Source organism: Aspergillus pseudoviridinutans, assembly GCF_018340605.1.
Source record: "Aspergillus pseudoviridinutans IFM 55266 DNA, scaffold_9, whole genome shotgun sequence".
Lineage (NCBI taxonomy): Eukaryota > Fungi > Ascomycota > Eurotiomycetes > Eurotiales > Aspergillaceae > Aspergillus > Aspergillus pseudoviridinutans.
The window spans coordinates 1,083,194-1,107,497 of NW_025091289.1; the positions used below are offsets into that span (position 1 = coordinate 1,083,194).

Here is a 24,304-nt window from a genome sequence, read left to right on the forward strand (position 1 = left end):
TATATAAACAGTCGTCCAGAACAGACATCATGACTCATTTTTTGAGCCCGTCGATGTCCAAAAGGTAATGATAAGTCAGGTCTATGGTACTGTCTCATCAACTCTTAACATTCCTGTTTATTGGCTGCTGGCCGCGTTTCCCTTGGACATGCTCTCCGCTGAATAGAAGTCGATTTTGCCATTACCTTGGATCACATTCAAGCGATCGTACAGGGACCTGGCACGTACGTAAGGGTCAAGCTGCCAGTATTGCGCCCTTAACCGCTCAATAAGGTCCTTTCTCCTGTCTTTAGCTGTTGCCACGGCGTCCTTGTCTCCTTTGGAGCTGGCCAAGATCCATGAAATGGTGGCGTCTTGGATTTCTTTCCCGAGTTCACGTCGCTCTGCTAACAGCTGGTCTCGTGTGGCTGTATCTTCCATCGGCTTATTTTCGTCCGGTTCGCATTCCACGTACTTGTACTCCCAATTCTCATCACCCTCAAGCTCCTTCATGATGCGATCTCGAGGAATGAACTCCTCCAGATCCTTGACATTCTTAGTAAAATGGACCTTGCCAGCAACGACCGGATCAAGCCATCCTTTGATGATGTTCCAGATGCCTGTGCAGAATAATTTCAGTACATACGGCTTCCAATTTAGGGACGAAGACAAACCTGAGAAGATCCAAGGCGCCTTGTGAATGAGCACCGCTCCTAGCGATTCAGGATAGTTGGCCTCGAAGCATTTGATCATGAACTTGACCGGAGAGTAGTCCTGCCGAGGTAAGTGAACGTCCATGGCAGATTGAAGATCGTGGGCATACCATATTCGCCAATGAGAAGTCGGTCATATCGAAAATGATACACTAGAATGTGTCAGGTGCATCTCGGCGGCTTTTGTCTGGGCTTTGAGACTCACAGCAGTTTCGACGGGAGGCGCAAGCATCATGCGCGCCGATTCAATTGTGTAAACAGTGAAGCGGTCCAAGACCTCTGAACTTTGATCACCAGCCTTATGCAGGCGCACCCTGACGACGCAAATTGGCCGGCCTGATTTGTCGACACCGTGGAGGAAACTCTTTCCCCGACGCATTTGCATCAAGAAATCTTCACCAGCTTTCTTTTCAGTAGGGTCGGTACTCTGCGACTGTTTGAGAGCATGCTGCTCGCCATTCTTCATGATATCGTCATCCACCTTCACATCCATCAACCTCCAGCGGATAGTGGAAATAAACATGACGAGAGCGTTTTTGACATCCCACTTGCGCGCCCGTAGAAAGCGTAAAAGCAGAGAATCGGGATTATCTTGTTTAACCATAGTCCAGAATGTTGTCCGGATCTCCTCCGGCGACATGTCAACCAGAGTTTGCTGGAACTCCTTCGACTGTCCATACTTATCGTCTCCATCAGAAATATTGATAGACGCGAGGTTGGTTGTGATTCCTTCCGCAGATTTCTCGCTCGCGGCGCCATCTTCACTGTCCTTGCCTCTACCGAACAGTCCGAATCGTCGCTTGGGCTCTTTCTTGTTCTCCTGCGGCGTGCTGGCCGGTGCTTCCTTAGCTGACTCCAGCGCATCAAGTTTAACGCCAAAGACCTTCAGGAGCAGCACCCAAAATTCCTGCAGTTTCGCTTCCTGCTCTGCCGTGAGATTCCCCACGGTTCCAGGAGGCAAATTGGTAGGCATTGTTTTAAGAGTGTCAATTACGCCGAGAAACGGTTCCTGTTCAGGCTGGATATTCTGCGAAGTTGATGGAGCAGGCGAGTCGTCCTTGGGATGATAGCGTTTATCCTGTAACCAAACTCCTCCGCAAATGACAGCAAGAGCGAATGTAACTGTCCAAAATGATGAAGCCTTCCTCAGAGGGCTGTTCCGCGATGACGCTACAGTGAAGGTTGATCGTCTAGCTAAGGAGACTGAAGCTGAACAAGGCTTAGATGCGCCTCCAATCGGTAATAATGGCAGGGAGTATGAGCGGAAATGGACGGAGTTGGCCGAAGGAAGGAGTAGACGGCGTCGAATAGACGAACAAGCATGCATGTGCTGAGAGATTAATAACGAGAGGCTAGGGTGGGGTCTGTTGTGAAGACTGTGATGTTGTTGGTTGTTCCTATCCTCATTTCATGCCAGACGGGGCAAGCGCACACGAGGATGGGAAATTTGACAATTATTATTAGTAGTACTAAATAGTAGTGGTTCTACCTTGGCAACCCCGAACGATTTATATCATCATTGCTTTGTGGATAATGAATGCCGCAACGGACCCTCGGGGCGCCTCAATTTCCGATCCAATCGCAAACTGGAAAGCGGGGGATCAACAATGCGGCACCCACTCTTTAATTAACGAGGCAAAAGCCAGAAACACTCGATATGTAAATACTACCGAGGTGATTTGGGTCTCCAACAAATTCATTTCCATAGTGATCATTTACAAACCATGATTGATATTCTTTGCTGAGCTGCCCAACTATCTTGCTGCCTAGGCCTAATTCATCACGCGTTGTGATTGTTTATCGTTGGCCCCGGAACAACAAAGGCTTCGTACTCAGACTTCTGGTCAGGTTTCCTCGAACGTCGGGAAACCGTGAGAATCGAATCTATGATGGAAACTGCTCTTCCCCGGTCATCCTCGCGCCCGCGACCTTCGTCCAGGCCCACGACTCCTCTGAGGCCCAATTCTCGATCGTCAATCCGCGAAGCCCATGGTTATGGGACGAGGATCAGCAATGCTAGCTACACACAACCCGCAATCAATGCTCTCGAGCCGCAGTTTGCAGAACTTGCAGATTCTATGGCAGACCTTGAAGCGAATTTCATGCACCTTCAGTTGATGCACGAGAGTTTAACACGTTTTAGCGAGAGCTTTGCCAGCTTCCTCTATGGTTTAAATATGAATGCGTTCTGTGTGGACTTCCCGGAGGTACGTCAGGATGAGCCTTCCTCCCAATTAGATCCTTGCTCACTAAGAATTAGGCACCAATAGCAGATTCATTCCGGAGAGCTAAACAAGCTGAAGCTCAAAAAGGTATTGTAAAGCATGTATTCGACAAAATTAACACGACCAAATATACTCACTAAGATTGCAGAGGCTGAAGCTGAAGAAGTTCGACGAGCTGTTGATGCTGAGGCAACATTCATGTGAGTTATTCCTAAGTCATAGCAGCATTGCGCATTGGAGGTTTATTCTGACCACGACCCGGGGCCACAGGACGACAGATACCTCGTTCGTTGAGAATCCTCCTAGCACGATCTCCTCAAAGCCCACATCCAAATCCTCCATCCCTTCTCGAGGAGCTACTCGGGGGTCTTCGACACGCGGGTCGACACGCGGTCGCTATACAACAAGAGGGACTAATCGGGCTCGGCCCAGCGCATTGCCTCGAGGTAGAGGTGTTCGGTGAGCGCTCTTCTGGGAATAACAGTTATACAACCGGATATCCCAGTACACAACTGTGCTCATGCGGACTTTTCCCATAATTCAAGATAAGGAATATTGACAGCACTGTCGAGAACTGGAGATCAAGAAGCAGAGGTCTGACGGAGACGCGCTGGACCGGTTCAATGGTGGAGGCACAGCTATACCAGATCAATCAGAGCGTCACAAAGTGCCTGGGCTGCTTCGCTAGCATACGTCTGCCTCGATTCGAACCGTAGCCCTTCTCTTTTCATGGGCTACTGTTGTTGAGATGGATTTCTAACTTGCGTTGCCACCTGAAGCCAGATTAGTGACATTCAATGCGAAATGAAACTATCTCTATAAAGTCAAGGCCTACGCAATTCTTAGATTTTATTTCACGAGCGCAATATGAGACGTTACAAGTAGACCTTACTTTTAGATATCTCCCCAAAAAGGCGGCGTATTCCCCGGGATTGCGGATCCCCAGCAGTAGGCCCGGTTCCTTATCGCTCCGAGCGGCGGACCCTGAGGAGAAAAGATCTCTTAACCAACATCGAGCCGTCTACAAAGCTTCTGTGGCGTCACATAGTTTCGGCTCAATAATCTTGAGGAAACACATATCATTTTAACAAAGTTAGTCATCTGCAGTTCAAGCTTCACTTTTTATCAAGTGTTGCTGCTGGTTCATTTATTCGCTCCTCAGGTCGCTTCAGTGCCAATCCGATCCGCACGGAACACTGAGTGGTAGCAGGGGAGAGTGAGGTTCACCACAGCCGTCAATAGACTAGACCTTGGGCAACACAACGCTGAAGATTTCTATTGTCGATTGAGAGGCTGGCCTCTGAAAGCTTCACAATGCGATTGTGAACCCATACAAGGTCTTTCACGACTTCTATTCATGAATGCTTTGCATTCATCCGCACTTAACTTGAGCTTATTGTCCTTCCTCGGCCTCAAGAGTCAAGGTATCTGTTGGTAGACGCCTTTCCCAGTCGTCTTATATATTCTGAAGCTTTTCCTTTCAGACTCTCAAGTCTTCTTTAATTCTTCTAATACCCTGTCATCTCGATCTTTTCTTTCTACAACATCCTTGGAACAGCTTCTCCTCGTCACCATGGCTAGCATTAGTTCCGCGTCCCTTCTCTCGGAGGCTGAGTTCGGTTGCGGTAAGCAGGCATCATCACGATACCGTCCTCTCTATAGATCTTCAAACTGACTTTTAGTAAGAGCATCTCGCCGCAATACTGACTCAGAGTGGAAACACTGCCGATCAGTTCAAGAGCTCATTCCTTAAAACTCACAATGCTCTGGCTCCTAGGCCATTACCTCTGTTTCCTAAGCCTTTAACGGTGGATGATTTTCCGAAGCAAAAGGGAGGCCTGCGTACTGCTTCTCTGCTAAGGCCAAAATACACGTGCTTGACTTGCTCTGAAGTGTGCGCCCCTGCCGATAGACAAGCTCATGCGAAAGAGACTGGGCATCAGTTCTGTAAGTCAATCTAGGGCGACTCTACTGTAGAAGGTAGCTGACACCGCCAGACATGGAGTCAAGAGGACGTACTCTGTTCTGCCAAGGTTGCGGTGACCTCGTCTATGACCATGACTTGGAACGTCTTCGATCGTTACCTTATGGAATGCACCAAGGTTCGCATCCTGTCTATGTTGATTTCGTTCAACCTGTTAAAGTCCAGCAGCATCTAGGAGACGGAGATCAAGCGAAAGTTCTTCTGATGAACAGTTTGTCAGAAACAACGCCAACAAGCGCGCTTGTGCAAAGCAAGGCGTCAGAGGTCTGTACAATCTCGGACAAACATGTTATCTCAACGTCATCCTGCAGACCTTACTGCATGATCCCATCCTGAATGCCTATTTCTTGGGGAATGGCCATCAGTCACACGATTGTTCTGTCCCGGATTGCGTAGGCTGCGCAGTTGCAGAGGCGTTTGCCGACTTCAACAGCAGCGACAAAGCAGAAGGATTTGCAGCATTGAATCTCCTTCTAGCATCATGGCGTGCGAGTCCTGTAGGTGGCTTCTTGACCGGCTCTTGGGACATTAAAAGTTGCTGACGCTTCGTAGACTTTGGCAGGTTACCACCAGCAGGACGCACACGAGTACTACCAATTCCTCGTCGACAAGCTACATGCGAGCACTGAAGGACACGTGGATGATCACGACCAAGGGTGTCCTTGCTTTTTTCACCAAACATTTTATGGCAAGCTTAAAAGTAGTGTGATGTGCGATAATTGCGGCAACATTACAAAAACGGAAGATCCTATGCTCGATCTGAGTCTGGATGTTCAGGTACAGGCGAAGAAACGGGCCATGGGCGGTGGTGTCGGGCCCTCAACGACACCTACGCTAAATGGTTGCCTGGAGAGCTTTACGTCGCCAGAAAGGCTGATGGCAGGTGTTTACAATTGCAGTGAGTGTGGAGGTACGCCTCAGAAAGCAACAAAGCGTTTGCGAATCAAGAAATTGCCGGCGATTCTCTGCATGCAGCTGAAGGTGTGTCTCTCGTCTCTGACGACCGTGGTGGACCTGGCTAACATGATATTCAGCGCTTCGAGCATAGCTCAGCAGTGTCGGAGAAAGTGGAAGGCAGAGTCGATTTCCCTTTGTCGATCAACATGCTCCCATATACGACACATCGGCACAGGGAGGATCTTGACAAATCCAAATTCATCTATGATCTTTCTTCTGCAGTTGTCCACAAAGGCAAATTGGACGCTGGACACTACTACGTCTATTGCAAGCAGGGCGACCAGGTTTGTCTACCCGTTATTTAGTGGCTTATGCCTCGTGTGTGCTCTCAGGAGACAAGGCATGGCATTGTTGACATGACTAATTCTTCTCTCGACAGTGGGTACTGTTCAACGATGATCAGGTCACTGCGGCCACCGAGGCTGAAGTCCTCAACGCCGATGCCTATCTCTTGTTTTACAATCTACGATTGTTTACTGCTTCTTTGCAGTAGCTGGTTGCATTGCCTCGGTACCCTTCAATCTTCAATAGAGAGGCAACCATCTTTGTTTTCCCCCTCCTGGCTCTAGCAGACAGGAGTTCATGGCACCGGAGTTCAATTCGCGGGTCTTATTTGAATTCCAATCGGGAGGGCCTCAACGTTATCTGTATTTGATTGCGTCTCTCACTAGGCAGGTAATTAGAATACCGTGCTAAAATGCTTGTGCAAGACATGGCTCGGTGATTGCTAGAATTTGATTCCAGCAGTTTTCTCACCATACGTTGGACGTTGTGTTTTGAAAACGCTCAGTTGCAATAGCAGATAATCTGTGTCTCTACAAAGAGCAACATTGGTGACCGCACGGTCAAGACCCGGAATCTTTGCTACGCGATGGGTTATGTTTCTCGAGTCATAAGAGTGTAAAAGTGAAGTGAACGATGCCGCACCGGAGGGCTAGACGAAAGGAAAATTTCATACTGTTACAACCGGCCGCTACGTCCGTATGTAGCCTTACTAGAAATGGTCGTCTACAGGTGGTATTGACCCAATTGCAGTCGAATTCGTCACATTCACCACACTGTTTCGCTATGGCGGGCTCGAGGTGTCGGTAAAGGTGGAAAGGACGGGAGAAAGATCCTCATGAATTCAATTTGAATATTGAATTGGAAAGATAAAAGGTTTCGACATAACACCTTTTGGGTTGTTCACACCAGCATCTCCTCTTCCTCTTTCCTATTTTCCCCCGTTGGAATTCAAGCGGATATGATTCCTTTTTGATTTTCCTCCATGGTAGCTACCGAGCGCCGAGCACGTAACGATTCGTCGTGAAACAGGAAATGGATCGAGAAAGCAGATTTAACGGTACTGGATGTAGAGATAATCTGTTAGTGATCCGCTCTTCTTCTGCCAACCAGTTCTCCGGAAGTGTCGTCGGGTTGAACCTGGCCATGGTGTTCCGACTCTGCGGTGTATGTGGGAACCAACCTTGTAGAAACCGATGTCCTGAGCCTTCTCACGGAAGCACTGTCTGCAGATGTCCATCTATAACCACTATCAGTCGCATATCCAACGCACGTTATTCACGATAGTTGGCTCATTTCCATACCCCGTACTTGCGGATGAGACCAGCGCGGTGGGCGCAAACACGGCTGTTTCGACGCGAATATCTGATTAGCCATTCCTGCTCGCAAACCAAAATATTTCGACCTATCCTCCTCGTATCGCCTAGGGAATTTCGTTCACACACCATTCACGGGAACCCTTGCCGAACCTATCGAGGGAAAACGGTAACACATTAGCCAAAGCGTATCGACACTCCCAGAATTGAAGAATATCCTTACTTGCGGGGCCGGCTGTACCAAACGGACTCGTGAGTCATCTTGAATCTGAGACGAGGAAACCTGGGGGTTGACGGTGTTTGGCAGGTGGTTGTCGTCGCTGGCGCTGGGCGTTGAGGATAAAAGATATTAGGGTTGAAAATGCGTTGTGTGCCTCAGTTCCGCTGCCGGGCTCGGGCCATCTCGCTTGATTAGCGCTAAGCCGTTTCTAGATCAATTAGGCTACGACGGTCATGTGACTTTGAGGCTCATTATTTAGGCTTAGCGCCCCGTCACCAAGTCCACGGCGCTTTGTTTCTCCGCAGTGCCTGAATTAGGATGAAGCAAGAAACGACCTTATCCGCTCATCAACTCGAGGATAAGCTTAAAGCTACCTTTTCTTTATCATTACACGATCGACAATGAGAAATAAAATTATACCGCTGAATCTGTTTACATAGAACAGTCAACATTACTTCTAGGCCTACATCCAGTTCCAAGTCCGTATCTCAAACCAATGCGGATGGGTGGTCAATCCCTAATTGTGGACAAGCCACATCTTCTCGTGGATACCGTTAATTGGGAAGCTTTCAGAATGGAGTGAATCCCGCATCATTGCGGGAGAAGCCACGCGCGCCTAACAATGCCCCATAGAGAAAGAGCGCCCTGGAGCAAGCACGTATGGTCGCCATTATGGATTGTCACTAGCGTGTGCTAGATCATTGAGCTGCATTTAGCCTACAAATCGAAAAGCTTATGAAAGTCCGGCAAGCGAAGCACTATTTGCTGTGGTAAAAGTCGGTCTCAAGTTGAGAGTGCGTACGGCATGTCGACAGTGATATGTGCCACACAGACAGCTCCGTTTCTGTTTGCGGCTGTTGAACAACGGTCCTGTGGAGGGAAGGTACTCGCAACTCTCAAAGCATATCTGTCAACGTATGCAGGGCTGGACGTTGACAGATTATGGCATTACAACAACAAAACCACCACATAGACCGAATCTCAATGTTCTGCATTTTAATCGTCCTCGCGCAGCGTTCGAAAAGCTGTCTTCTGCTCACTTCAGCTGCGGTCAAGCTTGTCTAGTCATACGGTTGTGTGCGCGACCAACAGGGCGTCTTTTTCCGCCAGAGGTGGATGATGAATGAGATTCCTGATATGATTATGGAGTGCGCGCTTTCTTTGGGACTTGATTCCAAGAGGTGTACAGGTTGTAACTCCATGCAGGCGATGACTGATGGTTACAATAGTGAGTGGTCTCAAGACTCATGGTGAGTTACCCTTGGGAAGAATAGCCGAGGACTCGTACGACAATCCGACATTTGTTCGCATTCAGGGCGCGGGATTACCTGCATGATATACCTGGGGTAGATATTACTCTTTAAGTTCCTTCCGCAGGATGAGCTCAAAGTCAGCAGAGTCACTGACTCAGTGATGAGTATTGGAACACCAGTTAGCTCCTACACAGTAGCGCGAGCAGCGGGTCATCTTCTGGGAACCCGTTGATATTTCCTTAGCAATGTGCCGATTTTCCGATGTGAGAGGAATCAATTCCCGAGGAAGTATCTATGGAGCTACTAAAGAAATGGATCTGTTGATAATCCCAACAGTGACTGGGGCCTCTGGGCGTGGTACGGAGTAAAGTGCCGGTCTTCGCATATGGGTCATGCTCTTGTGTTGAGGATTTATGCATCGGGACAAATGTTGTGCAACTGCAATACCCTATGTTTCCGAGACTGGTTTCGCGATATATCCGACAGTGCAGATGGGGTACCTGAAGTTTCCGAGTCCCCGAGTTCCAGCCGGCGATCATAATTTCTGATTGGTTGGTTTTACCTGTCACCATGGCACGATTCTCGATGACCTGTCTGCATTATTTTCACCCTGGTAATGTGCCGCTGTGATTTGGTGCTCAGCTGTACGGAGTACTCTAGGTACCACTTAGGTACTTCGGCAACTTCAGCCCGTACTTAGCTGTTACACATGAATTGACAAAGGATTGAATGAATTTCCGGGGTACCGCATTACATTGATTAAATAAGTTCTGACACTGACAGATGTTAATGTGGAGAGGATCTATACAGCACAAAGAGTTCTAAGCTTCACCACAGTCATACGAAGCAGCCAACATGATGCCGCAGTATCTCGGCCACGACAAGAAGCTAGAGGTCTCAATAGATACTCCAACACGAAGTTCTCGACGGCCGCAACAATTGACGGAAAGCAGGATGACCAGAGGCTCGCTGATCCATGTTATGAGTCACACCACTCTACTCCGTAAGGACGCAAGCATAGAAAGATCGAGAAGCACATCAGGTCAGCAGGTGCCGTGTGTCCGTAATCACTCGCCAATCCCAAAAGACGGGTCGTGTGTTTGATGATACAGGTGCGTGCATATAGAGTGAGTATCTGCCCGTTTTCACCTCAAATATCGACTGTTCAGGACGCCGAGAACTTTATTCCTGAGAGAAACTGGAACTGGGAGTTGGTAGTTCATTCTCACGGAAGCTCGCGGATCGCGGATGCAGGCCGATTCCTTAATCCGTTCTTACTAGCCAATCATGCCAAGAATGGATCGGCACCTGGCTGTCAGATGAGTCGGCCTAGTCAATAATGTAATTATTGTTAGTCTAAGGTATTTCAGGGAGCTGGTACGGAAGTACCTTACTATCACGAGAACTCTTATCAGTCAACTCGGCTTGGCACAGGCAGACAGAAAATTCAAAATTACCGATACAGTCTTATTATTAAGGTAATTAGTGGATGTCGTGTCACCAACATTAGCCAACGTGCCAGGTATTCCGCTTGGCGGGGTCTCTTCGAGGAACTGATGATGAAGGGAAACCTGCCCGAGCTTTGATTGCAGCTAATCGAATTGATTGGCCGTACTCGGCGGAGTATGGATGCATCCATGCCGTTGTTGTATACTCGCTTAAAAGGTGCCCCGTCCTTTCATCTCCAGCTCATCCCAATGACTTTAGGTGGGATTCTTGGCATTGAGTTTCCTGTCTTCAAAGCAGATACTCCGTACTCTGCGCATGGAATTCGGATACCTTCCATTACCAGCATAACGTGACATCAGCTCATTCCCAGCTTCGCGTTGCCGGAAGGAAGTGTTTGCGCCTGGAGCTGAGTAGGTATGCATAAGTAGGTTGACAATAGCCGATGATCTTTGAAGAACAATTCCAGGGAAGAGGGGTACAGATCTCGGACTTCGGCAGTATCTTTCTCTACCTTTAATACATTCTTTTTTCCCATCACGCGCAAATGTCATTCCTTATCCAGTAATAGTTGGTGCCTTTGCTCGATTTCAAATGCAAGGAGAAGATGATGAACTCATATAACTACCTATATTGTCACTCTGCATTAAATAACTCTTCCTATTGAGCTGTATGTATTCGTGTTTACTTGCCCTTTGTCCCATTGAATGAATAAGTGCCTTTGATAGTTTTCGGCTCTGTTGCACGCCTTACAAATCATGAATAACAGCAATATTGTGCCCTCTATCATTATTGTTAGAGATCGGCAGAGGCCCCACAGAAGTTGGTAAGGCAGAATGTCGTCGCTTCGGCACAGACAATTTCATCCAATCTTTGTACTCATACGGAGTTACAGAAATAGCGAATCACAACCCCGGTAATGATCAAGTGACACCTTCTGGCGATAGGTAGGTACTTGCCCAAAAAATCAGGCTAGGCAGAAGTATCTAGGTACGTTGAGACAGCAATGAGCCGCACGGATCAGACCAGATCATTAGCGGTGAGTGCCTGTAATAAGCATGTGTGGATAACGGACGAATCGGAACTTCGATCATATTACTTGCAGTGTGAGTTCTCAAAAATAATCCAGTCCAAAAAGGGACGTACAAATAGAGTAATTTGGCCCCGTCAGCAAAAGTGGTCAATGCCTAATCCCTAGTAGCTCCGATTCAGGCGCTAAAGGTACCTTGGAATGAGGTCATCCCACGGCGCGGACTGGTGCAATAGTGACTTGGCTGGCTGGTCACGGGCTAGTCCATAATTGGTAATTCAAGGATACGGCGGGATGACGCCTCCGATGGATCCGAGCATCCGAGAAGAAAAACAATTTGTTCCACACTACCTATTCTTCTGTTGGAAGATCTGGAGGGTAATTGTTTGTTATTGTTGCTATTGTACTGCAGTTGAGAGCTGGGTTTGATCTTGTAGTCTGCTTCAAGCTCAAGTAAATGCTTTAGGCATAGGTGTCGAGAGAAAATCAGTGATATCAACACTGACATCATTCGAATCAGTAGGCGATCTCAGGTGATCCTGGGATACATACTCTGTAGTTCCCTGGCGTTCCAGACCGACCCATTTTGAAAACGAAAAATAAGGGAGGAAGGAAAAAAAATTTCTTACCAAAAACCCTCAAATAATTACTCATACCACGTCCCAAAGACTCCGCATGATGACGGTCTCTATGACCATTCCGGAGCTCTGATCCAGGTAGAACGACTTATAAGCGACAAAGTCATCGTCATCGTCACTCATATCATACTCATTAGCATCATAAAATGGCATGATATTTTTGCATCGCTTGATATTTTCTAGGTCGAAAAACGCCGGAATTTATCGAATATCAGAGGCCATCAGGACAATTCAAGCCAAGCACGGTAGCGCTAGGTAATTATTATTCTCCACCGCCGTGCTATTCGGCATACGGAGCTTTGGAGAGCTGCTTTGTTTCCACGTCCTTCTCGGCGGACGGCGCCTTATCCCCGCCTGCTCCGAAAGAATCAGAGCGAAACTCCAAATTATTAAAAAGTCATCGTCGCATATAAAGAGAGAGCAAAAGGGAAAAAAGAAGGAAAATACAGAGAGAATATCTGGCCTCGCACCTTACCTCTTAATCTACTCCCCCTCCCCTGTCTCCCATTTCATTCTTACTTCTCCCTTTTCCCTTTTCCTTCGGCTGTCTCCCTCATACTTCAGCCCTACAAGCATACCCAACGTAATTATTGCGCGCCAGGGCCGGTAGCACTTCAACACCGCAACTCATACAGCTGCGGTTTTGCGCAATCAGAAAATTCTCACAATCCGGCCATCGGAATAATCATCAGACGAGCTGGAGCTTGGGTTCCTCAACTCCAGCTCTCTGTAGTCGCTGCCCTCCCAGAACAACCTTCTAGCTCAGCCCTTATCCCCATAATACAATAACCAAATCGCCCATGCTGCGAGCAGCATCCCGCGCCGCATTTGCGGCTTCTTTCTTACTAGTATCCATCGCCAATGCACTTCCTCACGGAGACGATGAATCCATGGAAATGGACATGGGCATGAACATGGAAGACACAACAAAGTCGGAGCCGCATAAAGACGCAAACGATGAATCTCCCATGAGTTATTTCGCTTACGGGAAGCATTCGGGCACCATAATGGCTCACATCGCTCTCATGATCATTGCATGGTGTTTCGTCCTGCCTACAGGTAAGAAATTCCAGCAACCACCATCTTCGGGATCTTTGCTGATCAGTGCTGTCACAGCCGTCATGTTCAGTATCGCGCGTTCGCGATTTGCACTGCCATCGCAATTTTCCTTCCTGGTGTGCAATGCCTTGGGTTTACTTATCGGAATTATCTACAACAGTCAGACCCCTGATCTGTATGAGAACAATGTTCATCACAAGATTGGGTGGATTGCGACCTGGGTAATCAGCGCACAGGTCATTATGTCGTTGATCTTCGCGTATGCTGGCAGAGGCGAGAGAGCAAAGTCGTACGAACAGGCAGCATTCCTCCCTGTGCCCACCGACGAAATGGCTGATAATTCGCACCCTTATCCGTCTGGAATAAGTCATGCCTATCGCTGGTCAAAAGACAGTGGCCAGGGCACCGAGAGAAACTCCTCCTCCCTTCACAGTCGGCCAAGTTCACCTTCCTGCTCATCTCCTTCAGAAGAATATGATACCTTTGAGAAGCCCGAGCAAGTAGTTGAGGAGCCTGCTCCCCGCGGCTGGCTACATAGCACCGTTTTAGGCCGGTTTTTCGCCAGTCGCGTGCCTCGCTTGGTATCTAGTCGCGTTCTCCGGGTCTTGAGTGTTGTATCTCTAGTTATTGACAGGATTATCCTGCCTTTTGGCTTCGTCGCTATCGCAACCGGTGGTGTAACTTATGGTGGCATTATGGTAAGCCTTCTCTCTATCTCCCTCATTTCTCGATCTAAGATTGCGCTAATTAAGTTCAACTGCAGCGGGGAAGCGAAGTTTTCAACGGCCTGGCGCACTTCATAAAGGGTGGAATCTTTTTCTGGTACGGTGTGTTGACCCTGGGCCGCTGGATGGGCTGCTGGGCAGATCTTGGTTGGGCATGGAACATCAAACCCTCGAGCTCCATTGTCGGAAAATGGAAGGCGAAGATTCCTTCTGGCGAGTTTACCGAATCTTTCGTCATTTTCCTTTACGGGGCAAGCAATGTCTTTCTGGAACATCTGGCTGGCTGGGGCGGCGCATGGAGTGCTACGGACCTTGAGCATGTGTCGATTTCGATCATGTTCTTCGGCGGTGGCCTTTGCGGCATGCTGTTCGAATCCAAGCGCGTCAAAGGCTGGCTGAACAGTACCGTTCTGCAATCTCCCGCTCATGCCGGCGTGCATGGTTCAGCAGACCCTGCTTGGCAGACCCCTGATACTCAGGGCGTCTCCCTCAATCCAATGCCTGCGCTTGTTATCCTGCTTTTGGGAATGATGATGGGATCTCACCATCAAACGAGCATGATTTCGACCATGGTACACAAGCAATGGGGAAATCTTCTCGTTGGGTTCGCCTTGGCTCGTGGCATGACGTATGTTTTGCTATACCTCAAGCCTCCGACCTCCTATCTTCCCTCGCGCCCGCCAACTGAGATTGTGGCATCCTTCTGCCTGATTGCTGGCGGGTTGATCTTCATGCTAAGTGTAAGTGTCTTGTGTCCCTCTCTTTCCTTACTTTTAATCCTGGGAATTGTTACTGATCTTTGTGGGTAGACCCGCAATGTGGTTGATAGCATGGAATACTATGATCTGGATGCGATGTTCACGTTCACTGTTGGAATGGGTGTGACCGCCTTCATCATGGCTTGTGAGATTTTGGCTATTGCCCTCAAAGCTTGGGCGGTGAAGAAGGAGTCACGACCACAACTGCCGCCTTTCCAGTTCCCCGCCGCCTGAATTATGCTGAGATGATTTTCTCGCCGCCCGGTTTTAGATCACTTCTTCACGCTTCAGCTTGATTTTTTGATACGAATCAAGGCGAGGGGGGAAAAATAAAAGAACAAAAAACAACATGAACAGGATGAACTGGAGGATTTAATATTTACTTGTGATCTCATTATACCCCTTACACTATTTGACTTCTATGACCAGGTGTTTGGCCTTGGGTGACTGGACATAATACCCCATGTACCACAGCCAGGTTTTCACTTTTTTGACGCCTTTTGATGCTTATGAACGATACACATGGTTTACGGAATGGCTAATGAGCGGTGGTTGATAACCAATGATATGACAGGATTTTTTGGGAATACTACCTAGAGATCTCTTATGGTCTTGGTGGATATAGGGCGAAAGGGACCATGAAACAATTGTACAGAGTCTTGTCCAAGCGCCACCTCCTGAATATGATTTTAAAGCTCGAGCCAAGCAGAACGATAGAGGCTCTTCCCGCGGGAGTCCCGCCAATCGTTCTCAGCAAGGCACGTTTTGCTGCTAGTCCGTATCAATTTGAGACTTCGATCTAATTCGCTCTAACGGATTTACCGTGTGTTTATCCCCGAGCCTCTGCCGACGGGGAGAAAAAGCTTAGCCATACTCCCGATTACCCGATGCCTCAAAATTACCTCGGTGGCTTTGTGGATGTCAACAATGTCAAACAGACGTTGCAGAGGGATGTGATAAGGCCCGGTTAGTTTCCGCAGGTATTCAGACATTATTCTAGATCGTATCAATGGAACAAGGCACTCCTGTCAAAGCTGTAACTTTATCTTGCAGTCTTGTAATACGTGAAAGAGTAACCCATTAGTAAGCGTCCATGAGGGGCAAGAGTGGGGAGGGGGGCCTGAATTGGATGGATGTTCCTTGATGTTCCTTCAGGCATTTAAGAGGGCATTAAAGAGGGGCGGCTGTCCCGCGTTATCTATCCGCTACTTTTCCCATATTTCACAGCCTTTGTCCAAATAAGCTCTTCACGCAGCTTTTTATACTCATATCCTTTTAAAGATGGCATCCAACCCGCCCGGAGCTTGCTGTGCCTCTGGTTTCAAGCACGAAGGTAATCCCGCTGGGGAAATCAAGACTTTCGAGGGTGGTAAGTAGCCTTGCTACTCCTTTCTTGACACAACAGGTCTCCGTGCTGAGTCTTCAAAGTTGAAACCTACATCTCATACCCCAAGGACAACAAGAGCCCCGAGAAGGCCGTCGTCATATTGAGCGACATCTTCGGTATCTATGTCAACGCCCAGATGCTTGCCGACGAATTCGCTGCCAATGGATACCTCGCCGTTATTCCCGACCTCTTCCAGAAGGATGCTATCAAGCTCAGTGATATGGAATCTGGCAAGGCTGATCTTCCCGCCTGGCTTCCTAAGCACCAGATCGMCAACGTTGACCCTGTTGTCGAGTCTACAATCAAGTACCTCAGACAGGACTTGGGAGTCAAGAGAATCGCCGGTGTCGGTTACTGCTTTGGTGGCAAGGTAAGCTACATGCTTCGAAACCTGCAAGATGCGTTTGTTGGTGTATCCCGTTCCTAACAAGGCTCTTTCGATCAGTATGTCTGCCGCTTCTTGAAGCCCGGTAAGATCGACGTCGGTTACACCGCTCACCCCTCCTTTATCTCCAAGGAGGAGCTCGCTGCTATCGCTGGGCCTCTTTCTATCGCTGCCTCCGGTAAGTTGGTCCGCGAGGATGGGTTAGGTTACTATCAGTATCATAACTGACGTTGAGAATATGTTAGAAATCGACAACATCTTCACCACTCAGCTCCGCCACGAGTCCGAGGATATTCTGATCAAGACAGGTCAGCCCTGGCAGATCAATCTGTTCAGCGGTGTTACACATGGCTTCGCTGTCCGTGCAGACTTGAGCAACAAGCACTTCAAGTTCTGCAAGGAGCAGGCCTTCTACCAGGCTGTTGCGTGGTTCCAGCAGTACCTGTAATCTGATGTTATAAGTCAATATAAATCTCATATATAATTGATCATGATTTAATGAGCTAGAAAAATGAGATTGCAAATTTTCAGGATCAACTTTCGTATTTATGCTGAGATACCTGGACCGATAGCGCTTATCGCACACGTGACCCCGTGATCCGCGTTACTGACAGGCCCACTCAGACAAAGTAGCCTCAAAGAGCCCTGCGCATTGATTGCTTTCAGTCCAAATTCAGTGCTGCTGCATTACCTCCTTGTATTTGTTCGAGCTCACGGTCTAGTCTTACAGGATTTATATCCCTTGGACTATCTCTGCATAAATCACATCGGACTTTTCGAGTCGTGTGATCAGCATCGCATGTTTTCTGGCTTCTGCATTGTTTGCATCCATCCTAGACACTGCCACTGGGCCCTGGCAATTCTGGTTTACGACATATAGTGCATTGTCCTTGACTGATTGATGAATCACGACCTCGGTCTTCTCGAAGCCATTGTCCGATAGCTTCCTCGGTTGTACCGACGTCAACCCTTTCCCTTCGATCTCAAGACAACAGCGAAGTTCAACACAAATCAAGCAGAACACTCATCCACCTTATTCCTATCTTGACCATCACCTTCGGCATACTCAATTCGTTCGCGCATTCTGTGAATTGGGGATTATCGTGCCATTTTCCTACCAAGCAACATGGCAACCCCTGCCGCACTACCGCCATTACCATTCAACCCTACCAGGGTGAGGTCGTATGTACTCCGATTACCACTTTTCACACGCCTTGTACTGTTGGTCATCGTTGCATTTTGGTTGCTCGAGTTACAAACTATATGGAGCGTGGTACAATGGGGATCATTGACGCCGAGTGAAATCGGAATCGGTACCAGTATGTCCATCTCGGCCGTGCCGCCGAATCTGCAGTCGATTGTTACGTCTTTGCGTGCGAACAGTTCTGACGCGAGAAAATAGTGTACCGACTGAACACCTATCCATTCATTCACGTCGGCTTTTTTCACGCTTTCGTGAATCTGCTAGCTCTCACACCGTTGCTGGAGCGATTCGAAGCCGAGCATGGTACATTGACCGCGGTTGCTCTATTTATGGGCCGTATGTCATCCCCGTTTGGATTCGGGAACCGCAGAAAGGCCCTATCAAGGAGACCTCGGTTTGCAGTGGGCTAATATCTATGCACAGCTCTCTCAACCTTCCCTGCCGGTATATACATCCTGATTGAGAAATTCATCCTGCACAGCAACACTGCTGTGGTTGGGGCAAGGTGGGATTTGAAGACCCCAGAAAGTGAGAGTTTTCTAACATATCCTTAGTGTCTGGGTGTTCCTATTGCTAGGCTCTGAAGCTATTAAGACATTTAAGTCAAACCCATACTTCAGGTATCCCAACTTGGAACGAGTCACGTTGAAGTCCTCAGATCATCTAATTGTTAATAGTCTTGGGACAACGAAGATTCCGACCTGGACGTCCCCACTGTTCGCATGTGCTCTCGTATCGATATTCGTGCCAAACACGAGCTTCTTGGGCCACTTGAGCGCTATTATAATAGGCTATCTACGTGAGTATTCCCTATCATTGTGCGCTCTTGCCTTGAAACTAATTTGTCATTCTCTAGTCGGCCTCGGGTATCTCAAGGTGCTTGTGCCACCAGAGAAGATCCTGAGATGGATTGAGGGAAAACTAAACCTACTGGGACGACTGCCACATTACGTGTCAGTAGATCAGAAAACCTATGGTCGTTATGGTGTCCTTCCTACGGCGACGGCAGCTGCAGGGGGCGAGAGGCCCACTCCTCTGAGCTATCTGGGCACGAATCAGCGCCTCGGCCCTTGAAGCTACCCACACTCAGCAGAAAGAAATTTTAATTTTGTGTGCATATTAATCAATAAATACTTGTTAACGAAGCATTAAATGTATCTGGTAAAATTTGTTAATTCATTTGCATCACTTGTAGTCTCAGAGCGAGTTGTGTAGGTGGTCACTACCGGCCGACGTAAATTTAGATACCAGCTATTGCGGAGACGCTGGTTCCAATCCATTCAACTTGTCCTCTACGCAATTCTACAACACTCGGCATGGAAAGATACTTCCGAATGTCTTTAATTCCATGGCATTGAAATGTAAGTTAGACTCTTCGAAATTACGCTCAGAGACTTGGTCCATCAGCAAAGTGTATCTCAATGCGCGCGATGCATCCCCCTAGCATCTACCCCAGAATATCATCAGACGCAGCTTCAGATAGAACTAAGCTGACAGTGACCGGGTGACAGCCGTGATCCGCAGATTGCGGAGCAATCCTCAGTTTCTCTTCGTACGCCTGCCGTATATACTTTCGCTTCTTTGCATAATCGCAGGAGTGGTCTGGCTTCTTCTGCTTCCCCTCGACGAATACGCCCGTCGAACATACATCTCCGAGAATGCGCTTTTGCCTGGCCAGGTTCATGCATACTTCTCAGGCAGCGAACAGAACATCTTTCGCGGGTACAAGAGGGAACTCGAAAGTTTGCTGAATTCTGGGAATCAGGAAAGTCAGGAGGCGAAGGATAGTGAATTGACACCAGAGTACGTCCGACGTTGCTGCTACTGCTTAGCCGTGTGGTCTGGTGGTCCCATTGCTAATTCCAAATCTGCGACTAGAATCTCCGATCAGATACAGTCGATCTTGCGAGCGGCCGGGTTGAAAGTTGCGACGCAGAAGTACGAGTACACTTCTTCGGGTATCACGCATGAGGGACAGAATGTTTACGCGATCATCCATGCACCGCGGGGCGATGCCACGGAGGCGATTGTGCTGGTTGCTGCTTGGAAGACTGCTGATGGGGAATTGAACTTGAATGGGGTCAGCCTTGCGCTGACGCTGGCAAGATACTTTAAGCGTGGGTCGAAACTTATCGCGATGCAGTGTGGAGAAGGGGGCATTCAAGCCGTGCTGATGACGATCGTCTCTAGGTTGGTCTTTGTGGTCCAAAGATATCATTTTTCTTTTTCCACCAGACAGCAAATCTGGAACTCAGGCGTGGATCGATGCGTATCATGACATGCAACCGTCCTCAGTCCAGCCGCTACCACTGAAGAGCGGTGCCCTACAGGGAGGACTCGTTATTGAATACCCCTTCGACCATCGATTCGAGTCTTTACATATCGTCTACGATGGCGTCAACGGGCAACTGCCCAATCTGGATTTATTTAATACGGCTATTTCAATCGCCGGGGGTCAGATGGGAATCGGAACCAGCCTGCAGGAAATGTGGGAGCATGATGATAGCTATCAAAAGCGCCTGCAGACAATCCTTAGGGGTATGGTCAAGCAGGGATTCGGACACGCTACCGGGGCACATAGTAGTTTCATGCCGTACCACATTGATGCGATCACTCTGCAAACGAAGGGAGATGGCTGGCAAGATGAGATGGCTCTAGGTCGAACTGTGGAGAGTCTCTGTCGCAGTCTCAACAACCTGCTAGAACACCTTCACCAGAGTTTCTTCTTCTATCTGCTGATGCACACCAATCGCTTCGTCAGTATAGGTACTTACCTTCCAAGTGCGATGCTGATTGCTGGAAACTTCACCATCATGGCGATTGCTTTGTGGATGCGTACGGGCTATTATATGCACGCTCAGGCGACCTCTACCACGAAAGGAGAAGGTCCCCAGGATAAGAAGTCTCCGGCCGATCAAGTAACGAATACTGAGACAAATGGCGAATTGAATGACCCAAATCCCAAGGAGCTACCCCGTCCTGGCAGTGTCCTGGAGCGACAGTTGGCGCTTCCGCTCACCCTAGTTATCGGGCTACACCTGCTTGGCCTGGTCCCTCTTTTTATCTTCAATAACATCCATCACAAGGTCGGTCTCCTCACTTTGCATTGACGTGGTCAAGATCTCTAACATTGTCAACAGTACTATACGATCGCGACCTACACTTGTCTCGGAGCTGGGGTCATCCTCCCCCTCATCGTGTCAGCCCTCTTGAACCATGGGTTTGGTTCTTCTCCAACAACTCAGCAATTTTTCCTGACTAAATCCTTCTCCCTCCTTCTTCTCGGCCTGTTCCTCTCTACCCTTGCCACATTGAACTTCTCTCTTTCTTTCATGGTTGGTCTACTCTGCGCACCACTTAGTTTCGTCAAGAGAATCAATCCCCAGACGAAAGCTGCTCTGCGATACCCCATCGCTATACTTGGTTTGCTAGGCTTGAATGTCCTTTCTCCTCCTGCGGTTCTCATTGGGGCATGTTGGTACTCAGGCGTGTCGGTTGAGATGGTTCTGACTCAGGCAGCATTCGGATGGAATGTCTGGGGTATGTGGACTCAGGTGGTTGTGTGGTGTGTCTGGTGGCCTGCTTGGATGGTTGGATGTGTCTTACTAGGATCGTCTCTTCTTTGAAGCCTGGGGTCTGGACTTGTCTGGCTCGACATTCGGGCTAGTGTTTATACATCACCGTCACATCATTCTATATGTATATCCTCCCCTTTGGTATTTTACAATTTCCTTGTAGATAAAGCTCATCCTTGACTGGAAAGGACCAATCGCTCTCGTAGTTTTCGAGTTATTGAGAGTGTTCTAGTAAGGTTCGTACATACATGCAAGATAGTACCATTGTAACCCTCGAACGCCAGAAACATGGGCTCATAAGGATACCGATCATGTTATCTGGTCCACTTTCTAGGCAGCCCACACATCCTTACCAACTCCTTCGATCCAGTGACCTAGTTGGTTCACACCAGCATCCCAATCCTTGAGTCTATTGCGCATGCCTTCAATCTGTTTCATATCCAGAACCTTGGGCTGCACCCAGTGAATCTGAGCGACCTGCGCAACCTGATCAATAGCACCCTTGAGAAGACCCAAGGACAAAGCCTTCATAACCAGGTGCTCGATCTCCTCAGGTTTGACCTTCGTCTCCGAGGAGATCGACGCGAATGTGAGGTTGCGGTCGTGCGGGGGTCGACGGAAGACCATTTCTGTGAGGGCTGACAGGGAGATCTTCTGGTAGAGGAAAATGCGATGCTGCTCAAGTAGCTTGTTCTTGGAGATGTTGCCGGCCAGGACATCGTACGCAGTAAGGTCGCCGCGGTTGAATGCAAACAGGAGGTCGCGCAGCCAGCTGTGCGGCGTCTCGGTGAGCGAGTCCAGGATCGGGTGCAGGAGGAGTTCGCCAAAGTTGTAGATTGTGTCGGAGACAAGGGCGGCGACACTCAGGCTGTATGCGCGGGAGACACGCTCTGACTCGCTGAGATCCTCCAAGTTGATGCAGGCTAGGTAAAGAAGGGCGTTTTTGTAATAGGCGGCGAATTCTTGTTTGGCCTTGGCGTACGTTCATGGTTAGTTCGCGAGCAGAGGAATCAATGCGAATCGGTCGCTCAACTTACGTGGTAGTAATCTGCGTTGACCTTGTAAAAGGAAGCGTGCACCACCGTCTCGACGGAATCGAACGAGTCCAAAACCTTCTGGCATACTTCCAAATCTTTTTGCGCTCCATCCAAATCCTGTAGTCGCTGCTTCACGTTTGCAACTTCCGCAAGGGCATACACGTAAGCTTCTTGTGTGTCGGCTTTGTTCACTTTGTCGGCAAGTGATGTAAGAAAGGAGAGTCGCTCTTGGTCATCTGTCACCCCATTGACTGTCAGTCAAATGCTGCCTTGCGTTCTCCCTTTCTAGCTAGAATAGAAGATGGATCTCAAACAAACCTGCGCATTCCGTTGATGCCATCAAACCCAACGAGACGAACTTCAGCTGATTAATCTTGTCGGCGAAGCTCAGAACAAACGTCTTGAATATCGGTAACCGCTGAGGAGCGCTTTCGGGTAACTGGAAGAACTCCACCAGAGCGTTGGTCAATTGATGCCATAGTTTCCGTTCCCAGAAGTCTTCAAAGCTGAGGAAGAAGGCCTGGCTCTGCTCTGGAGCTCGTTGCAGCTGGTCTGCCAGGAAATCGGAGATCTTCTGGTTCTCCATGGTGGAGAAGTGAAGGAGAGATGCTGGTTTCGAGGGATACAAGGACACGGACTGTAGCTTGGAAGGAAGAAGAAGAGGCTCAGGTATTTGAGATGAAGAGCTAATTAGTGGCGGATGAAAGGACTTAGAAAGTGTTTCAATGAATAGTGAGAGCAAGGTTGCTTTGGTCTTAGAGATGGCGGAGTTGCGTAGGAGCTTGGGCGGTGTCTCTGCGCCGCCGTAGTACCTCTTACTGGAGAGATGACATCCCTACAAAGCTACGCCTGCCATGTACTCCGTCGTCTACTGCGTTTTCTAAATGCTTTCCAGCAGGTAGCATCCTGACCCACATTTGAGCTGTGTGCATATGTTATTTTAAGATACTAGAGAGGTACCCCTTTTGCGTATGGTAACAAGATATCAGTTCGACTAAACTGTTCCAGGACCCCGGTAGTGGATCTAGTAGTAGTTCGCCTCTAGCAATGTGTCCGATATGTCTCCGAATTGCTAGTATATATTTGGCAGGTTTAGACTTGACAACTCAAAACAAGACTTTATTACTCTATAGTAGCTATCTTGAATTGAGTGAAACCGATTATAGCGCTCTTACTCTCTTCCCTTGCATTCTTCCACATCAATCTCTTCATATATCGCTCAGAAGTCTTCAAACTCGTCACGATGTCGGACTTTACTGAGTTAAACAGACAATATTTCAGGTGAGTCCACGATCATTGCTGGATGCAGAGTACCTTCCTTACAAATTCACACAGTAAACTAGCTAGCTCCTACAGGGAGGAATTCCGACAAGGCCAGGAATTGATCTTCAGTGAGGTTCAAGGACGTCGCTCCTGGATCAGTGATACCTGGAGTGACACCCAGTCGGGAAAAGATCGTAAAGTCAGAATGCTTGAGTATGCTTGCGGGCCTGGTGCTCTCTCAGCAGTATGTATCTCAAACAGACTTCCAAGGTGATGGAGGATGCTGCTGAATCTGAAAACAAGGCGCTGGCACCGTTCGTCGACCATATTGTCGGCATGGACGTATCCGAAGAAATGATCAAGCAATTCAACATCAACGCCCAAGAAACGGGCTTTGCGGATAAGATGCATGGCTACCATGGCGACCTCCTCGCTGAACCCGTGCCGGACAGTCTATCTGGGCCTGAGTTCTTCGATTTTGATCTCGTCGCTGTGAGCATGGCCCTTCATCACTTTGACAAGCCTGACTTGGCGTTGAAACGCCTTGGTGAGCGGCTGAAGAAAGACGGCATGTTCTTGATTATCGATTTGGTACCGGAGGGTGAACACCCCTCAAATGGCCTGCACAATGCATTCCCACAGGCAAGCGCGACAGTTAGAACACATGGCTTCACCTTGGAAAACATGCAAAAATTGTTCAAAGACGCCGGAATGGGCCAGAAGTTCGACTACCAGGTTATTCAAGATCCGATAGTGTTCAAAAAGGAGGGAAAAGAGTTCAAGAAGACTATCTTCATCGCTAGAGCTCAGCGCAATTAGGCGTGAGCTTCTCAAGCATGTTCGTTTTTGTATTCTACAGACTGTGATG

General features: G+C 48.4%; 9 protein-coding genes across 9 annotated transcripts; 7 read left to right on the forward strand and 2 right to left on the reverse strand.

The window, feature by feature from the left end:
* Positions 1 to 117: 117 nt before the first annotated feature.
* Asppvi_011200 (CRAL-TRIO domain-containing protein) lies at positions 118 to 2,019 on the reverse strand (the record flags this gene model as incomplete). The annotated part of the gene is made up of 4 exons (XM_043307034.1): positions 118 to 599; positions 654 to 753; positions 803 to 844; positions 898 to 2,019. The coding sequence occupies 4 exons, from the start codon at positions 2,017 to 2,019 to the stop codon at positions 118 to 120; spliced, it is 1,746 nt and encodes a 581-aa protein (XP_043162969.1).
* Positions 2,020 to 2,581: 562 nt separating this feature from the next.
* On the forward strand, positions 2,582 to 3,380 carry Asppvi_011201 (DASH complex subunit DAM1; the record flags this gene model as incomplete). The annotated part of the gene is made up of 4 exons (XM_043307035.1): positions 2,582 to 2,899; positions 2,953 to 3,004; positions 3,066 to 3,117; positions 3,188 to 3,380. The coding sequence occupies 4 exons, from the start codon at positions 2,582 to 2,584 to the stop codon at positions 3,378 to 3,380; spliced, it is 615 nt and encodes a 204-aa protein (XP_043162970.1).
* A 1,110-nt stretch (positions 3,381 to 4,490) lies between these two features.
* On the forward strand, positions 4,491 to 6,351 carry Asppvi_011202 (putative ubiquitin C-terminal hydrolase Ubp8; the record flags this gene model as incomplete). The annotated part of the gene is made up of 7 exons (XM_043307036.1): positions 4,491 to 4,542; positions 4,604 to 4,864; positions 4,915 to 5,019; positions 5,067 to 5,398; positions 5,454 to 5,882; positions 5,936 to 6,142; positions 6,238 to 6,351. 7 exons carry the CDS (start codon positions 4,491 to 4,493, stop codon positions 6,349 to 6,351), a joined length of 1,500 nt encoding a protein of 499 aa, XP_043162971.1.
* Positions 6,352 to 12,843: 6,492 nt separating this feature from the next.
* On the forward strand, positions 12,844 to 14,819 carry Asppvi_011203 (Ytp1 family protein; the record flags this gene model as incomplete). The annotated part of the gene is made up of 4 exons (XM_043307037.1): positions 12,844 to 13,102; positions 13,160 to 13,800; positions 13,866 to 14,567; positions 14,637 to 14,819. The coding sequence occupies 4 exons, from the start codon at positions 12,844 to 12,846 to the stop codon at positions 14,817 to 14,819; spliced, it is 1,785 nt and encodes a 594-aa protein (XP_043162972.1).
* A 1,047-nt stretch (positions 14,820 to 15,866) lies between these two features.
* Positions 15,867 to 16,805, forward strand: Asppvi_011204 (dienelactone hydrolase family protein; the record flags this gene model as incomplete). Its single annotated transcript, XM_043307038.1, has 4 exons — positions 15,867 to 15,954; positions 16,014 to 16,342; positions 16,418 to 16,535; positions 16,603 to 16,805. The coding sequence occupies 4 exons, from the start codon at positions 15,867 to 15,869 to the stop codon at positions 16,803 to 16,805; spliced, it is 738 nt and encodes a 245-aa protein (XP_043162973.1).
* A 678-nt stretch (positions 16,806 to 17,483) lies between these two features.
* On the forward strand, positions 17,484 to 18,635 carry rbd2 (rhomboid protease family protein RBD2; the record flags this gene model as incomplete). Its single annotated transcript, XM_043307039.1, has 6 exons — positions 17,484 to 17,676; positions 17,760 to 17,897; positions 17,985 to 18,066; positions 18,116 to 18,181; positions 18,239 to 18,360; positions 18,418 to 18,635. The coding sequence occupies 6 exons, from the start codon at positions 17,484 to 17,486 to the stop codon at positions 18,633 to 18,635; spliced, it is 819 nt and encodes a 272-aa protein (XP_043162974.1).
* Positions 18,636 to 18,909: 274 nt separating this feature from the next.
* On the forward strand, positions 18,910 to 21,187 carry Asppvi_011206 (GPI-anchor transamidase subunit GAA1; the record flags this gene model as incomplete). The annotated part of the gene is made up of 5 exons (XM_043307040.1): positions 18,910 to 18,922; positions 19,073 to 19,364; positions 19,440 to 19,678; positions 19,752 to 20,647; positions 20,702 to 21,187. The coding sequence occupies 5 exons, from the start codon at positions 18,910 to 18,912 to the stop codon at positions 21,185 to 21,187; spliced, it is 1,926 nt and encodes a 641-aa protein (XP_043162975.1).
* Positions 21,188 to 21,466: 279 nt separating this feature from the next.
* Asppvi_011207 (proteasome regulatory particle lid subunit RPN9) lies at positions 21,467 to 22,759 on the reverse strand (the record flags this gene model as incomplete). The annotated part of the gene is made up of 3 exons (XM_043307041.1): positions 21,467 to 22,108; positions 22,174 to 22,409; positions 22,492 to 22,759. 3 exons carry the CDS (start codon positions 22,757 to 22,759, stop codon positions 21,467 to 21,469), a joined length of 1,146 nt encoding a protein of 381 aa, XP_043162976.1.
* A 657-nt stretch (positions 22,760 to 23,416) lies between these two features.
* Asppvi_011208 (class I SAM-dependent methyltransferase) lies at positions 23,417 to 24,255 on the forward strand (the record flags this gene model as incomplete). Its single annotated transcript, XM_043307042.1, has 3 exons — positions 23,417 to 23,454; positions 23,509 to 23,680; positions 23,740 to 24,255. 3 exons carry the CDS (start codon positions 23,417 to 23,419, stop codon positions 24,253 to 24,255), a joined length of 726 nt encoding a protein of 241 aa, XP_043162977.1.
* Positions 24,256 to 24,304: the final 49 nt, after the last annotated feature.